This window comes from Trachypithecus francoisi, unplaced genomic scaffold, assembly GCF_009764315.1.
Source record: "Trachypithecus francoisi isolate TF-2019V2 unplaced genomic scaffold, Tfra_2.0 Lachesis_group13, whole genome shotgun sequence".
In the NCBI taxonomy this organism is placed as follows: Eukaryota; Metazoa; Chordata; class Mammalia; order Primates; family Cercopithecidae; genus Trachypithecus; species Trachypithecus francoisi.
In genome coordinates, this window is record NW_022681458.1 from 83,381,794 (window position 1) to 83,399,463 (window position 17,670).

At 35.5% G+C, this 17,670-nt stretch overlaps 1 protein-coding gene across 24 annotated transcripts in view; it reads left to right on the forward strand.

Annotated features, from left to right (window-relative positions):
* Positions 1-17,670, forward strand: part of BAZ2B (bromodomain adjacent to zinc finger domain 2B) — a 343,885-nt gene that overhangs the window by 239,022 nt on the left and 87,193 nt on the right. For 14 of the 24 annotated variants that reach the window (XR_004441758.1, XM_033231361.1, XM_033231356.1 and 11 more), the window contains 5 exons: positions 130-195; positions 1,916-1,981; positions 3,400-3,444; positions 3,688-3,720; positions 4,963-5,028. Coding sequence is in view for 23 of the 24 variants with exons in the window: in XM_033231361.1 (XP_033087252.1) it covers positions 130-195; positions 1,916-1,981; positions 3,400-3,444; positions 3,688-3,720; positions 4,963-5,028 (276 nt within the window). In the remaining variant the exon portion in view is untranslated. The remainder of the gene's footprint in view (positions 1-129; positions 196-1,915; positions 1,982-3,399; positions 3,445-3,687; positions 3,721-4,962; positions 5,029-17,670) is intronic. The other 10 variants (XM_033231377.1, XM_033231373.1, XM_033231362.1 and 7 more) reach the window with 2 other exon arrangements.

The following is a 17,670-nucleotide window of genomic DNA, read 5'->3' on the forward strand; positions in this document are numbered from 1 at the left end:
TTTATACTAAATAATTAAATTTTTATGTCCAGCCTGTGGTAATTTTGTACTTATATTTTTATTATTTGGTTCTACTCAAATACTCTTCACTCAGTTTATTATCTCAAGTTATTGTAACTTTTCCTACAGGAAAAAATTAAGAGAATACAGCAAATCAGAATGGAAAAAGAACTTCGAGCTCAGCAAATTCTAGAGGTAGAATTCTTAAATTTAACATAAAGTAATATAGCCATATATTTTTAAGTCTGCAAAAATAAAGATTTTACCTGCATGTTTTCTCACGTTTGTCAGATATTCTCTTTGAACATTCTGCATAGAATAAAACTTTATCTGAGCCTTATTTAGCAAGCTAATCTAATCCCAACAATAAAGATATACAAAATGAGACAAAAGAAACAGGAAAACTTCTAATCAGTCAATGGAGTTGTCATAAAGTTCATCCGCTAAAATGTTTTACTTTTATAAAAGTAAACAACAAAAGAAATATCATTAGGGCTTATAGTCCGATATTTACTTTTAGTTTAGAAACAAATGTTTACAGAAGTAAACATTTCAAAAGTAAAAGTAAATTTTAAATGTACAAAGTTTTATCAGATTGTTTTTCTGATTTCTAGCATATCCCTCTTCCCTGCAAGGCTAATTAGAATAGAGATAGAGGGGACATCTGTTGGCAACAGCAAAAGTAATAGGCAAAAGATAGCAAGGAAAAAATACAGGAAAACTTCAGCTAGCATATATAGGAACTGAAAAGCCTAGCAACAGCCTGTAATCTTTTATTTGAATAGCAAGCAATTTTCAAAACCTTAATAGCCCAAAGGCATTACTCTTTGGAGCTGTGCAGTATGACTGATGTTCAAAATAATTGCCCTGAGTCATCAAGAATACGCCAAATTAGACACAGTACACAGTACACAGACATAGTGTACTGTGTCTAAGTAGGCATGTCTCAAAATTATTTCCATCTGAAATAGTGAAAATAAACTTTTCATGTTTAAAATTATTACAACTTCTCCACCATTCCAGAAACTGCTGCTTTTATAGAACAGTTTATTCCCTGAGGGCTCCAGATAACTGAGGTTTTCTCTTACAGTTTTATTCCTTCTAGAAATACACACATATTTTCTTACCCATTTCAAATTAATTTTAAAAACCAGAAATTGGAAATATTATTTTAAAGTAAACTGACAATAACTACTAGGTAGTTATGAACTTCTACACAGTTCATGATTTTAAGATTATGAAGCTTATGTTTGATAAATAGCATGATCTTAATAGTCAGATTGTGACTCATGAAAGATAAGATTACAAGTTTTCATTCTATTAAAAAAAAAACACTTGAACTTAACCACACTATACAGAGATGGGGAAAATCAGACCTAATATGCTTAACTTAATAGATACAATCCAATAATGAATTTCTTTATCTCAAGTTTTTAAGTATTAAAAATAAATTTTAAATAAAGTTAACATGTTCATTCTCAAATATTACTAATTCTTGAAATAATTTTTATTTATCAATTAAAATCTGTTTTCTAAATGTTTTACAGTGATTATGTTTTACTTTTAAAATCAGAAAAACAAGTGACATAAAATCGTTTTTCTGTGATTAAATTTTAAGGTAAAAGAACATAAACACTCAATTATTTCAGACTTTTAACAGAGCTTGAAGAAGAAAAGCTGTCATATTCTTATGAATCTAAGAAATTTTTGTGTATTCTAATGCTAATCTGTAAATTAAAAACACAATTATTACATTAAACATAATGTTAACTGGGGGGAAATCTGTAATTGTCTCCGTATATGTTACATATTGTTTCGTACCTTGTGAGACATGTAGCTTCATTTCAAGTCTGACATTATTTGCAAGTTGTAGTGGTGCTGTTGCATGACTTTGAGACCTGTTTTGCATGCACAGGCTAAAAAGAAAAAGAAGGAAGAAGCGGCAAATGCCAAATTATTGGAGGCCGAGAAACGAATAAAGGTTAGTTTAGATGAGAATCAGAGTTTTTATTTTTGAAAAATAAAAACTGTATGTTATACTGGCATCAATTATATGAAAAAATATGTCTTCAAAATGACTATCCGAAAATATGTTTAGCAGATACAGCATGTGTATAATGTATGTTTTTATTTGTATGTATATTGTATGTGTATTTTTATTTTATTATGCAGGGTTTTTTGTAATGCTTTGAGCTCTTTAGGAGACATCAAATCAGAAATGCAAATTGTTGCTTAATACCTGTATGTAGTTTTGCTAAATAAGAATGACCCCCCCAAAAAAACTGTTTTGTGTGTTGTTTATGTTTATGTTTAGCCATAGACTAGATATGGTATAGGTATGTTTATTTTTGTGTCTCAATCTGATTCTCCCCTTTATAGCTTTTTCTTTGTTAATATTCAGCAACTTTTATCTATTAAAAATGAAAAGCCTACAGAAACAAAAGCCAAACCTCATCAACTGTTATTTACCAATAACAAAATTAGCTGTTTTTAATAATTTTAACTTCAAGTATTTGGGGTTGTTTTGTTCTGATTTCCTGGCATAGAGTATAAGAGAGGTGTCTCCTTCCTCCCCTCCCCCACCCTGCCATCCACCAGTAACTGAATACTGAAAGGGGGTAGCTGGGTGAACCTACTGGTACTGGAAAGAGCCACCACAGTTATACTTTGTAAAGCCAGGAACTGTTTATCTTTTCTACATAGACTCTCTTACTTTATTTTTTAAATTTCTACCTTTTCATATTTGCTGTTAATATTAATTTCACCGTATTTTACCTTTATAAAAATAATGAGATTGGTGACATTCCTTGAATGCTTTGCCTTACGCCCCATCCCCTTGGAATGGTGCCCTGAATCATAGGTGGACATGAAAATTTCACACTGATTGCGTAGTTTTTGTCACTTTAATTCATATGTAGTGTATAGAAATGAAAAACATGATGTTAATTATAGAGTATATTTGAGAGTTCATATTCAGAATGGAGAGAGTTCTAATTGGCTAGATTTGAGGGTTGTACCATAATGTATCACACTGATTAAAAAATACATGTGTGGGTTATATCTGATAGACTCTGACCATCTAGCTAGTTAGTTCAATGAATGTGCCATTGAAATGTGCAGTTAGATCAGTCATTCATTAAATTTTAAGTAAAAATGACTGCTGAAGAAAGATCCTTGCTACCATATTTGCTATATTATACACTTTATATGTAAGTATTTGTTAGGTAGAAGCATACAAAATCAAATTGACATTTTATAAGTAAAAAATAATTGAATATTGGCCATTTCATATGGTTCAACCTAATGGAAGACTATAGAATCTCAGAAAAGGAACTTTTAATTTTAGCATGTTCTAAATCTTCTCTAAAAATCATGTATTAAAAGTTTCTTATTTTTAAGGAAAAAGAAATGAGAAGACAACAAGCTGTTCTTCTGAAACATCAGGTCTGTAATGTATAGTTATACAACTGTTGAATGTACATTTTATAATATTTCTTAAACCTATTTGGGGGAAAATCTTCAAAATATTTTCTTTAAAATTTCTGATATAATTTCTGCTTAAGTTTTTCCTTCAACCTACAGTTTATTGCCTTGCTTTGGTATTGGTGTCTTTTTGGGGGGTTAAAAAATTGGTTTTATGACTCTGTGATTTCTGTTTCATAATGTTGTGCCAACTCTTTCTACCAGGAGTTGGAGAGGCATAGACTAGATATGGTATGGGTATGTTTATTTTTGTACATCTAACACCGCATTGTGATTTGGTTGTGATATGGTTGTCATAGCAATGCATAAAGTGTAGCACTGGCTGCTGTCATATTACATACTGCTGCATGGCTTACAGCACAGTGCATTGCATACATCTGCTTGTCTGTCTATAAAGAAGTATGATGCATCTCCAAGATTTTACACTGAATTGTATAAGCCTTAAATAAGGCTGCTGTCTAAAAATTTACATTACTGATGTCACAAAGAAAGTTGGATCACTATACAATTAGGTATAATTATGACCCGTATTCTCCCATCATTCTAGATGCAAAACTGCCATTGAATACAGTGGGAATTTTGAGTTTGCTTGATGAGAGAATATGAAATATATTCTGGTTTCATAGACAAATTTTAGAAATAATTTTGGAAATATCCCTTTGGAGAAACCAAATATACTTAAACAAAAAAAATCAATTAGATATTATAAATATGTGATTTTTTTTATTTTAAAAGTAAAGTGAGATTATCAAATTAAACCAGTGCTTACCTTATTTTCATACTGTGCCTTTAAGATTCCACCTGTTAGCCCGTGGTGCAGCTTTTGTGGCTTTAAATAGTGTATCAGGTGGCAGACATCAGTAAATAGGAGTACCCCATTTCACTGGTGTTGTATGTGAAACAAGACTAGTTTAACTAAATTGGTGTAAAAGCCTTAAAAAACCTCTAATTTGTTGGTGGCTTATTGGATTTACAAAATGATTTTGTACTTGAAATAAAATAACCAACTCTAAAATCATGAAGTTAAAGTGACTATAAATCAATTTCTTCCTGATCTAAAATTTTAAGAACAACACAACCTTTGGTTTAATTGGCCATAGTATTTGTGGTTTTTCTAATAGCAGATGTAAGGTAACTGACCTGTTCCAGCCAACCATTATGCTTTTTGTTCTGCCAGCTTTTGAAGGAGCATCACAACTGACCATAAGTAAATCTTGTATGCTTCTGTTTACACTGTCTCCATGTTCATTGCTTTACCTTTTTGCTTTTGATTGTTCCTGTATTTGCTTTCTAAACCTGAACTAAAACATGCACAGATTGGCCATTCTTGTCTTATATTTAGTATTTACTGTGACTTGTCTATAAATGCTAAACATGCTATACTGAGTTTTTGTTTTGTTTTTGTTTTTGTTTTTCCATTGGAAAATCAAACTGTTAATTGTGGTTGAGTTATTTTCCACATTTTATCTGGCCTAATAGGAACGAGAGCGAAGGCGACAACACATGATGCTTATGAAAGCTATGGAGGCTCGTAAAAAAGCAGAAGTAAGTGTATCTTTCTAGAAAAATATTACCTTATAAAGTACTACTTTTCCTAAGGCATTGGCTCCTCTAAACATAAATTTTTCAGAATATAGGTTTGTTGTGATTTACTGGCTTTCATATGCAAACCAGAAATTTACAGATAGCAACTGAGTGTTAGAACATAAAAGAATGTAGGAAGAGTTCCAATGTATGTGTTAGTTTTCCTGGCTAAGATTTTAATTGTCTTTTTTTAGTGTAGTAAATGACATTGGTTTAGATAAAGGTAGCTATTTATTACACCAGAGTTTCACAAAACTAGCATTACAGCATGCCTAGACAAGTCCTGTATGTCGTAATTCAAACACAAATCATTCCGACCATGGATTCCTGCCCTAAGAATTATTCTTTAGCATTCTCTATGTAAAATTAGGCCTAAGTACTTTTCTTAAAATAACTTTTAACAGATAATTCAGAATGAGAAAATTATTGCAGTACATCAGAATGAGCTTATTTGGAGTTTAATGGAAATCACTTAAAGGTTAAAATAGATATATGTTACAAAGGAATAACATTCTGTATTAAAAGAGTTGAATAGAGTCATTATAACTGGGGTTTTGCAGGTTGAAAGACACAGATTCCCCTGCTGGTTCTGCCACCAATTTGCTTTACATTTTCAAGCCATTTCTTTAAAATTGAGATGATACCTACCTCCTAGGATTATGGGATTATCACATGAGATAAGCATTTAATAAGTGAGAATTAGTGAAAATGATACTGTTTGATCTAGAAGTTGGGAGGCCTGTATTTCAGTATTTTGGTCTCAGCTCTAGCTTAAATTAGCAATATAGATTTTTGGTGTGTAGAGAAGATAAGTGTTTTGTTTTGGAACCTGTGCACAGTAGCTGCATTATCTGAATTTGAATTCCGATTTCATTACTTTCCAGCTATATGACCTTGGGCATGTTATTTAACTTCTCTGTGATTCATTTCATCTATAAAATGAAGATAATACTAATTTCTGTTTCGTAGGACTGAAGAGATGATTAAATGGATATGTGTCTCTGTGTGTGTAAAGTTCTTAGAACAGTGCCTGGCACCACATAGTACCTAACCATTGACACTACATATGTATAGAATGGGCCTAGCAAGATGCATCCCAGGTTGCGAACCACTGACATAGATTACCTCTCTTAGCATAGACTTAACATAGCATGTAACATATATTACAGCAGTCACTTTCTGTGACTTTTCCTAAAGGTTATGGAAGTTTTATTCCAAGACTTTTCCTCCTGTCTTTCCCTAAACTTTTGATTACCCAGGCCTATTGACACCCACTATACCTAACATAATAATTGAATCTATACATCTGTGCATGAAATTATAACCATAATCTCTGAAAAACGACAGTCACGGAAAGAGAGAGGTAACGTATTCCAGGATTGGCAGGGTTGCTCTCTATTCCGTTATGGAAACAGTACAGTGAAGGGAAGAGTAGGGAAGGGGACTTACTAAAAGCCTGAACACTGAATCTAATTCCCTCAATCTGGAGAGATGGAAATGGAGGGAGCAATTAGTAATTCAGGAAAAAGACCTAGAAAATCCCTCAAGAGACAAGTTCTTCCCTACCAATTGTGGGTTTTGTTTTTTGTGTTTTTTTGTTTGTTTTTTGTTTTTTTATAAGAAGGAATAAAAAGAACCAGGGCTTGCCATTCTGGTTTTTCTTGGCAGGGAGGAAAGCTAACCAAAATAATCCAGAACGTTATCTTCAGGCATACTAGGATTCATTAGAAGAGAAGATCCAGTAAAATAGTAAGAATGAGATCATCTGAGAGAGGGAGTGTCCGGGTGAAAGAGGCACCCCAAAGGCCTCAAAGACGTGAACCCTCCCGCTGGTTTTTCATATTTGCCCACTAGGGCCTGGGGAGAGTGGGGGAAGCTGCTGCAGAGAGGTGAGGAAGATCTGGGTGAAATGGAGGGTGGTAGCCACAGGATAAATAAAGCTGATTAAAATTAGATATTCTAAGAATTCAAAGCTCAAGAGCACCTCTCAAGAGGAAAAGGATATACTCTTGACTAAATAGAGTAAATCCGCTACAGTTCTTCCAATAAAACTGAGAAAGGGATTCCAGATACCTGGTACAGCTCTTCCTCTCCTAGCTACCTTTGTCCTGAGCAAAAAGAAGCAGAAGTAGAATACAGAATACTCACCCACAAATCTGAAGTACTTGTAAGTCTAAAATCAGGTAGCAGATAAAGAGAGAAGAGCTGAAGGAAAATTAACCCATCTATACTGGAACAATACAAGTTATGAATAGGACTGGACATATTAAGCATAAGTACTTTGAAAAGAAATGGCAAGGCAACTGTGTTAAAATATTGAACCAAAATAGAGCCAATAAATGTGTATGTACATAAAGTAATTACTTAAATTCTAATAGCTGAAAAAGCGAGCCTGGTTTCTCTGTTCTCATTGTTGCTATCCTCAGCACTCCCTATGCATTCTCTACAGAGCAGCCAAAGTGATCTTTTCAAAACGTAAGTCAGATCATATCCTGACACTATCCAGGGGACTCTCATTGCAATTACAATAAAGTTCAAACTCCTCACCATGGCATTTTCCCACTGACCTCTGCCTCTCACTCCAGTTTTACTTCATACCATTTGTCCCTAATGCACTATATTCTGGTCATTTTTGTCTTGTTATTATTCCTGAATGAATGGTCTGTGCTATTGCTGTTTTTCCACCAAATATTCAGATGGTTCCTATTTGTTGTTCAATCATCAATCAAATGTTAACTTTTCAAAAAGGCCTTGCCAGCAGGAGAGTCCCTTGAACCTGAGAGGCGGAGGTTGCAGTGAGCTGAGATTGCGCCATTGCACTCCAGCCTGGGCGACAAGAGCAAAACTCCATCTCCAAAATAAAGGCCTTCCCAGAAACTAATTTTGCTTTTTCTTACACCCCACACCATTCGCTCATCTTATTGTTTGTGGGCCCAGTTCCTCCCAGAATATAAGATCTATGAGGACAGGACTCTTGTCTGTCTATGCCATTGTATTGCCAGTGCCTCAGTTAGAACCAAGTAAATAGGAGGTGCCTAGAAAATTGTAAATGAATGAATAGATAGGGTAAAATTAAAGTGATTGTGGCAGAACAAAAAATCAAATTAAGTACAAAACAATCATTAAATTTTGAGTATATTATTAAGTTTTCTACGTAATTCTCTTTGTATGATAGAAAACTCTTTTTATTTTATTTTTCTCTAGATGGTGTTCTTTTGTTACAGTCAAACACTCAAGGAACTATTATTTAACAATGCAATAACATATGCCATAAATAATCCTCAATCAGAATGTTTCAGATAATTTCATAGATAAAATTGAGTTCTTAAAATGTTATTGGCTGGGCGCAGTAGCTCATACTGATAATCCCAACACTTCTGGAAGGCTGAGGCAGGAGGGTCACCTGAGGTCAGGAGTTCAAGACAAGCCTGACGGAGTAGTGAAACTCCCTCTCTAATAAAAATACACACAAAACAAATGAGCCAGGCCTGGTGACACACACCTGTAATCCCAGCTACTCGGGAGGTTGAGGCAGGAGAATCACTTGAACCTGGGAGGCAGAGGTTGCCATGAGCAGAGATCATACCACTGCACTCCAGTCTGGGTGACAGAGTGAGACTCTGTCTTAAAAAAAAAAAAAAAAAGTTATCCTCTGCCATAGACCCATGAACAGGACTCATGGACTGGGTAATTTTATCAGTCATTTTGATTTTGAATTGTGTTCCTCTAATGCAGGGGTCACCTGGGCCTCAGACCAGTACCTCCACCTGAGCCAGATGCCAGAGCCTCACCTCCTCCCAGATCAGTGGCAGGATCAGATTCTCATAGAAGCGTGAACTCTATTGTGAACTGCACATGCGAGGGATCTAGGTTGCACGCTCCTAATGAGAATCTAATGATGATGATCTGAGGTGGAACAGTTTCATCCTGAAACCATCCTCCCCACCACCCCACCCCTCTGTCTGTGGAAGAATTGTCTTCCATGAAACTGGTCTGTGGTGCCAAAAAGGTTGGGGACCACTGCTCTAATGAATGGTGCCCATAGATCTATGATCAACTGTTAATTTTTCAAGCTACTAATATGTGCCCAAGATTAAATTAGATACTGTGGGAAAAACAAAAAGAAGATTCACAATGCAGTAATCATATCAGAGAGATAAAACTGAACAGTATAAGTGATTAGGCAATAAAAGACCTATTTTTAACAACGATCAAAACTTTCGCCCAGTCTTTTACATAAACCTCAGTATTAACAAAGCATTCCTATATGTACTTGCCCGTTTCCTCATTATTACTTAACATGCACAAGATGTAACTCATGGAATGTCAACAATGGGCACATTGTGGCTTTATATTCTGCCAACCATTACCTCCTGATAGCCCCAATCTGTAATAATTTTCTGTTATTACCAATTTAAAGAACAAACGTTATTATAAAATGAAGGCCAAATGATACTTAGGCAAGAACAGTGCAAAATTCTGAATTGGCTTGTGCATAACCCTGATTATAAATATTAATACCTTTAAATCTTTAATTATTCTATTGTAAAGAAAGAAAAATAGGATTAAAATGAAAATGTTATGAATAGTGTTTAATGAGTAATGAAGTTTAAAAAACAAATTGCTTTCACCATGTTGATTAAAAATCTCCTGTATTACCTGAAATTATTCGAAGAAACTCCCCACACCTATCAAAGGAGGTAACAAAAACACCACTTGTGTGATTCTTTGTATACACTACACTGATCTTTTGGATTTAGTACTACTTTAGTACATTTTTCACTGAAAAACTCTCAAATTTCTCTTGGTTTTCTAGTTGTGAAATCTAATTTTTATAGTTTTTCCATTATATAAATTTATAATTAGTAAAAAAATTCTCAGATTTATATAAATTATCTCATTATTATTAACGTTAAAGGGCCATTAGTATATCATCATAGTTCATAAATATTTTCATAATGTAAGAAATAGTCTTTAGCCTCATGAATACAAAAAGCTTATTTTCTAATATAATTTAATATGAAATACATCTGCTTTCATTATTACTAATCCCTAGAAACGAGGTTGGTTTAAGCAACATGAGAAAGTAACATTTAACTCAAAATCTTCAGTTTCCATTATGAAAACTTCAAACTATACCAGTCACAAATTTATAACCAATTTACTCATATTAACTGAATAATCAACCGTAGTAATTTTAACACAATCTCTGCATGTCTCCCCAGTGATCAATAAACTGCAAAAAGTTGTTAAACGTGTATCTATCACAGAGTGACTATGTCGGCACTTTAGGAGACAAAGCCATAAAATGGAAGAAAGTTTCAGGTTTCAGAAGTCATGTAATAAACAATTAGAAAGCAGAAAAAAAAATGCATAATGATTCAAGTAATAAAGAATATTTCATAATTATATATTTACACCAGTCATTATTTATTAAAAACAAAAAAAGCAAAATTGCACATGTAGACAGTTTTTAAGCAAACGCATTTTTAGTTGGCAAAATAGTAAATATACTTAAACAATACTTATGCAAATATACTTTATTTCAATTTTAAAATTAAATTGCCTTTATAAACAAATATTAAATTATTCTATATAAACAATTTAATGTTTAGCACCATAGGAAAGATAAAATTTTTTTTTTAATTAAATTTTAAAAATTCAGGGGCTGGGTGTGGTGGCTCACACCTGTAATCCCAGCACTTTGGTAGGCCTAGGTGGGCAGATTGCCTGAGCTCAGGAGTTCAAGACCAGCCTAGGCAACACGGTGAAACCCCATCTCTACTGAAATACAAAAAATTAGCCGGGCGTGACAGCGTGCACCTGTAGTCCCAGCTACTTGGGAGGCTGAGGCAGGAGAATTGCTTGAACCCAGGAGGCAGAGGTTGCAGTGAGCCAAGATTGCACCACGGCATTCCAGTGTGGGTGACAGAGTGAGACTCCGTCTAAAAAAAAAAAAAAAAAATCAGTGGAATGTTAAATGTCATGTAAAAAAGTAGACTTTGGAAAGAGTTGTTTTTATACTTATTAAAATCTGTAACTCAAGAATTATTAACAATGTCAATTTTAATTTAGAAGACATTTATGTAATAGTAGCTATCCTACATAATATTTAAGATAGTTTATCTAAAGTAAGTACAGAAAAACCAGAATATGTAAGGAGCTCAAACAACTCAATAGGAAAAAATCTGATAATCCAAGTTAAAAGTGGGCAAAAGATCTGAATAGACATCTCTCAAAAGAACGCATACAAATGGCAAGGGGGTATATGAAAAGATGCTCAACATCATTGATCATCAAGAAAAGGATATGAAAACTATAATGAGACATCATCTCACCCTAGTGAAAGTGGCTTTTATACAGCAGACAGGCAATGACGAATACTGGCAAGCATGTGGAGAAAAGAGAACCTTCATATGCTGTTGGTGGGACTGTAAATAAGTGCAGCCACTATGGAAAACAGTATGGAGGTTCCTCAGAAAACTCAAAATGGAACTACCATATGATCCAGCAATCCCACTCCTAGGTATATACCCAAAAGAAAGGAAATGAGTATATCAAAGAGATAACCTGTACTCCCATATTTATTGTAGCACTGTTCACAATAGCCAAGATTTGGAAGCAACCTGTGTCCATCAGCAGTTGAATGGATAAAGAAAATATGGTACATATACACAATGGAGTACTATTCAGCCAAAAAAAAGAATGAAATCCTGTCATTTTCAACAACACGGAACTAGAGGTCATTATGTTAAGTAGAAGAAGCCAGGCAAGGAAAAACAAAATTCACATGTTCTCACTTATTTGTGGGAGCTAAAAATTAAAACAATGAATATGGCCGGGCACAGTGGCTCACGCCTGTATTCCCAGTACTTTGGGAGGCCAAGGTGGGTGAATCATGAGGTCAGGAGTTCAAGATCAGACTAGACAAGATAGCAAAACCCCATCTCTACTAAAAAATACAAAAATTAGCCGGACATGGTGGCAGACTCCTGTAGCCCCAGCTACTTGGGAGACTGAGGCAGGAGAATCGCTTGAACCCGAGAGGTGGAGGTTACAGTGAGCCAAGATCGCGCCACTGCACTCCAGCCTGAGTGACAGAGCAAGACTCTGTCTCAAAAACAAACAAACAAACAATGCATGCAGGAATATAAAGAGTAGAATGATGGTTACCAGAGGCTGGGAAGGGTAGTGGGTGTGGGGGGAAGTGAGAATGGTTAATGGGTACAAGAATATATTAGATAAAATTAATAAGATCTAGTATTTGATAGCACAACAAGGTGATTACAGTCAACAGTGATTCATTGTATATTTTAAAATAACTAAAAGAGTATAATTGGAATGTTTGTAACACAAAGAAATGATAAATGCCCAAGGTGATGGGAAAAAATACAAATAAATAAGTACAGATATTTTTCATGTAATACTTTTGTAAGAACATGTGATAAGTGGAAACTTTTATTCTTTTTAAGTATTTTGTATCTATAAAGTATAAGAAGTATCTTTAGGGTTTCTGGAATGATGTACTTCATGATTTTTTCCTTTAATTTTTATAATTTATAAATATAAATTAAAATATAAAAATAATAGGCCTTTTTAAGAAAATTACCTGAAATACTCACAGTCAATATTGGCCCATAAAGCAGTGTCATTTTTGTTCTTTACATCTGTCATCTATAAATAGCTTGTGTTATTAATCTTATTTTTTTTTTTCTTTTTTTTTTTATTATACTTTAAGTTCTAGGGTACATGTGCATAACGTTTATATCATGTATAACTCCCCAATGCAATCCCTCCCTCCTCCCCCCTCCCCATGATAGGCCCCAGTGTGTGATGTTCCCCTTCCCGAGTCCAAGTGATCTCATTGTTCAGTTTCCACCTATGAGTGAGAACATGCGGTGTTTGGTTTTCTCTCTTGTGATAGTTTGCTAAGAATGATGGTTTCCAGCTGCATCCATGTCCCTACAAAGGACACAAACTCATCCTTTTTGATGGCTGCATAGTATTCCATGGTGTATATGTGCCACATTTTCTTAATCCAGTCTGTCACAGATGGACATTTGGGTTGATTCCAAGTCTTTGCTATTGTGAATAGTGCCGCAATAAACATACGTGTGCATGTGTCTTTGTAGTAGAGTAATTTATGATCCTTTGGGTATATACCCAGTAGTGGGATGGCTGGGTCATATGGTACATCTAGTTCTAGATCCTTGAGGAATCGCCATACTGTTTTCCATAATGGTTGAACTAGTTTACAATCCCACCAACAGTGTAAAAGTGTTCCTATTTCTCCACATCCTCTCCAACATCTATTGTTTCCTGACTTCTAATGATTGCCATTCTAACTGGTGTGAGATGGTATCTCATTGTGGTTTTGATTTGCATTTCTCTGATGGCGAGTGATGACGAGCATTTTTTCATGTGTCTGTTGGCTGTATGGATGTCTTCTTTTGAGAAATGTCTCTTCATATCCTTTGCCCACTTTTTGATGGGGTTGTTTGTTTTTTTCTTGTATTTGTTTGAGTTCTTTGTAGATTCTGGATATTAGCCTTTGTCAGATGAGTAGGTTGCAAAAATTTTCTCCCATTCTGTAGGTTGCCTGTTCACTCTGATGGTAGTTTCTTTTGCTGTGCAAAAGCTCTTTAGTTTAATTAGATCCCATTTGTCAATTTTGGCTTTTGTTGCCGTTGCTTTTGGTGTTTTAGACATGAAGTCCTTGCCCATGCCTATGTCCTGAATGGTACTACCTAGATTTTCTTCTAGGGTTTTTATGGTATTAGGTCTAACATTTAAGTCTCTAATCCATCTTGAATTAATTTTCGTATTAGGGATAAGGAAAGGATCCAGTTTCAGCTTTCTACTTATGGCTAGCCAATTTTCCCAGCACCATTTATTAAATAGGAAATCCTTTCCCCATTTCTTGTTTTTGTCAGGTTTGTCAAAGATCAGATGGCTGTAGATGTGTGGTATTATTTCTGAGGACTCTGTTCTGTTCCATTGGTCTATATCTCTGTTTTGGTACCAGTACCATGCTGTTTTGGTTAGTGTAGCCTTGTAGTATAGTTTGAAGTCAGGTAGCGTGACGCCTCCAGCTTTGTCCTTTGACCTAGGATTGTCTTGGCAATGCGGGCTCTTTTTTGATTCCATATGAACTTTAAAGCAGTTTTTTCCAATTCTGTGAAGAAAGTCATTGGTAGCTTGATGGGGATGGCATTGAATCTATAAATAACCTTGGGCAGTATGGCCATTTTCACGATATTGATGCTTCCTATCCATGAGCATGGTATGTTCTCCCATTTGTTTGTGTCCTCTTTGATTTCACTGAGCAGAGGTTTGTAGTTCTCCTTGAAGAGGTCCTTTACATCCCTTGTAAGCTGGATTCCTAGGTATTTTATTCTCTTTGAAGCAATTGTGAATGGAAGTTGATTCCTGATTTGCTCTCTGCTTGTCTGTTACTGGTGTATAAGAATGCTTGTGATTTTTGCACATTAATTTTGTATCCTGAGACTTTGCTGAAGTTGCTTATCAGCTTAAGGAGATTTTGGGCTGAGACAATGGGGTTTTCTAAATATACAGTCATGTCATCTGCAAACAGGGACAATTTGACTTCTTCTTTTCCTAACTGGATACCCTTGATTTCTTTCTCCTGACTGATTGCCCTAGCCAGAACTTCCAAGACTATGTTGAATAGGAGTGGTGAGAGAGTGCATCCCTGTCTTGTGCCAGTTTTCAAAGGGAATTTTTCCAGTTTTTGCCCATTCAGTATGATATTAGCTGTGGGTTTGTCGTAAATAGCTCTTATTATTTTGAGGTACGTTCCATCAATACCGAATTTATTGAGCGTTTTTAGCATAAAGGCTGTTGAATTTTGTCAAAAGCCTTTTCTGCATCTATTGAGATAATCATGTGGTTCTTGTCTTTGGTTGTTTATATGCTGGATTACGTTTATTGATTTGTGAATGTTGAACCAGCCTTGCATCCCAGGGATGAAGCCCACTTGATCATGGTGGATAAGCTTTTTGATGTGCTGCTGAATCCGGTTTGCCAGTATTTTATTGAGGATTTTTGCATCGATGTTCATCAGGGATATTGGTCTAAAATTCTCTTTTTTTGTTGTGTCTCTGCCAGGCTTTGGTATCAGGATGATGTTGGCCTCATAAAAAGAGTTAGGGAGGATTTCCTCTTTTTCTATTGATTGGAATAGTTTCAGAAGGAATGGTACCAGCTCCTCCTTGTACCTCTGGTAGAATTCAGCTGTGAATCCATCTGGTCCTGGACTTTTTTTGGTGGGTAGGCTATTAATTGTTGCCTCAATTTCAGAGCCTGTTATTGGTCTATTCAGGGATTCAACTTCTTCCTGGTTCAGTCTTGGGAGAGTGTAAGTGTCCAGGAAATTATCCATTTCTTCTAGATTTTCTAGTTGATTTGCGTAGAGGCATTTATAGTATTCTCTGATGGTTGTTTGTATTTCTGTGGGGTCGGTGGTGATATCCCCTTTATCATTTTTTATTGCGTCTATTTGATTCCTCTCTCTTTTCTTTTATTAGTCTTGCTAGTGGTCTGTCAATTTTGTTATCTTTTCAAAAAACCAACTCCTGGATTCATTGATTTTTTAGAGGGTTTTTTGTGACTCTATCTCCTTCAGTTCTGCTCTGATCTTAGTTATTTCTTGCCTTCTGCTAGCTTTTGAATGTGTTTGCTCTTGCCTCTCTAGTTCTTTTAATTGTGATGTTAAAGTGTCAATTTTAGATCTTTCCTGCTTTCTCTTGTGGGCATTTAGTGCTATAAATTTCCCTCTACACACTGCTTTAAATGTGTCCCAGAGATTCTGGTATGTTGTATCTTTGTTCTCATTGGTTTCAAAGAATCTTTATTTCTGCTTTCATTTCGTTATGTACCCAGTAGTCATTCAGGAGCAGGTTGTTCAGTTTCCATGTAGTTGAGCGGTTTTGATTGAGTTTCTTAGTCCTGAGTTCTAGTTTGATTGCACTGTGGTCTGAGAGACAGTTTGTTATAATTTCTGTTCTTGTACATTTGCTGAGGAGTGCTTTACTTCCAATTATGTGGTCAATTTTGGAATAAGTGCGATGTGGTGCTGAGAAGAATGTATATTCTGTTGATTTGGGGTGGAGAGTTCTATAGATGTCTATTAGGTCCGCTTGGTGCAGAGATGAGTTCAATTCCTGGATATCCTTGTTAACTTTCTGTCTCGTTGATCTGTCTAATGTTGACAGTGGAGAGTTGAAATCTCCCATTATTATTGTATGGGAGTCTAAGTCTCTTTGTAGGTCTCTAAGGACTTGCTTTATGAATCTGGGTGCTCCTGTATTGGGTGCATATATATTTAGGAGAGTTAGCTCTTCCTGTTGAATGATCCCTTTACCATTATGTAATGGCCTTCTTTGTCTCTTTTGATCTTTGATGGTTTAAAGTCTGTTTTATCAGAGACTAGGATTGCAACCCCTGCTTTTTTTGTTCTCCATTTGCTTGGTAGATCTTCCTCCATCCCTTTATTTTGAGCCTATGTATGTCTCTGCATGTGAGATGGGTCTCCTGAATACAGCAGACTGATGGGTCTTGACTCTTTATCCAGTTTGCCAGTCTGTGTCTTTTAATTGGAGCATTTAGTCCATTAACATTTAAGGTTAATATTGTTATGTGTGAACTTGATCCTGTCATTATGATATTAACTGGTTATTTTGCTCGTTAGTTGATGCAGTTTCTTCCTAGCCTCGATGGTCTCTACATTTTGGCATGTTTTTCCAATGGCTGGTACCGGTTGTTCCTTTCCATGTTTAGGGCTTCCTTCAGGGTCTCTTGTAAGGCAGGCCTGGTGGTGACAAAGTCTCTAAGCATTTGCTTATCTGTAAAGGATTTTATTTCTCCTTCACTGATGAAACTTAGTTTGGCTGGATATGAAATTCTGGGTTTAAAATTCTTTTCTTTAAGAACGTTGAATATTGGCCCCCACTCTCTTCTGGCTTGTAGAGTTTCTGCCGAGAGATCTGCTGTTAGTCTGATGGGCTTCCCTTTGTGGGTAACCCGACCTTTCTCTCTGGCTGCCCTTAAGATTTTTTCTTCATTTCAACTTTGGTGAATCTGGCAATTATGTGTCTTGGAGTTGCTCTTCTGGAGGAGTATCTTTGTGGCGTTCTCTGTATTTCCTGAATTTGAATGTTGGCCTGCCCTACTAGGTTGGGGAAGTTCTCCTGGATGATATCCTGAAGAGTGTTTTCCAACTTGGTTCCATTTTCCCCCTCACTTTCAGGCATCCCAATCAGACGTAGATTTGGTCTTTTTACATAATCCCATACTTCTTGCAGGCTTTGTTCATTTCTTTTTCTTCTTTTTTCTTTTCGTTTCTCTTCTCGCTTCATTTCATTCATTTGATCCTCAATCGCTGATACTCTTTCTTCCAGTTGATCGAGTCGGTTACTGAAGCTTGTGCATTTGTCACGTATTTCTCGTGTCATGGTTTTCATCTCTGTCATTTCGTTTATGATCTTCTCTGCATTAATTAGTCTAGCTGTCAATTCTTCCACTCTTTTTCAAGATTTTTAGTTTCTTTGCGCTGGGTACGTAATTCCTCCTTTAGCTCTGAGA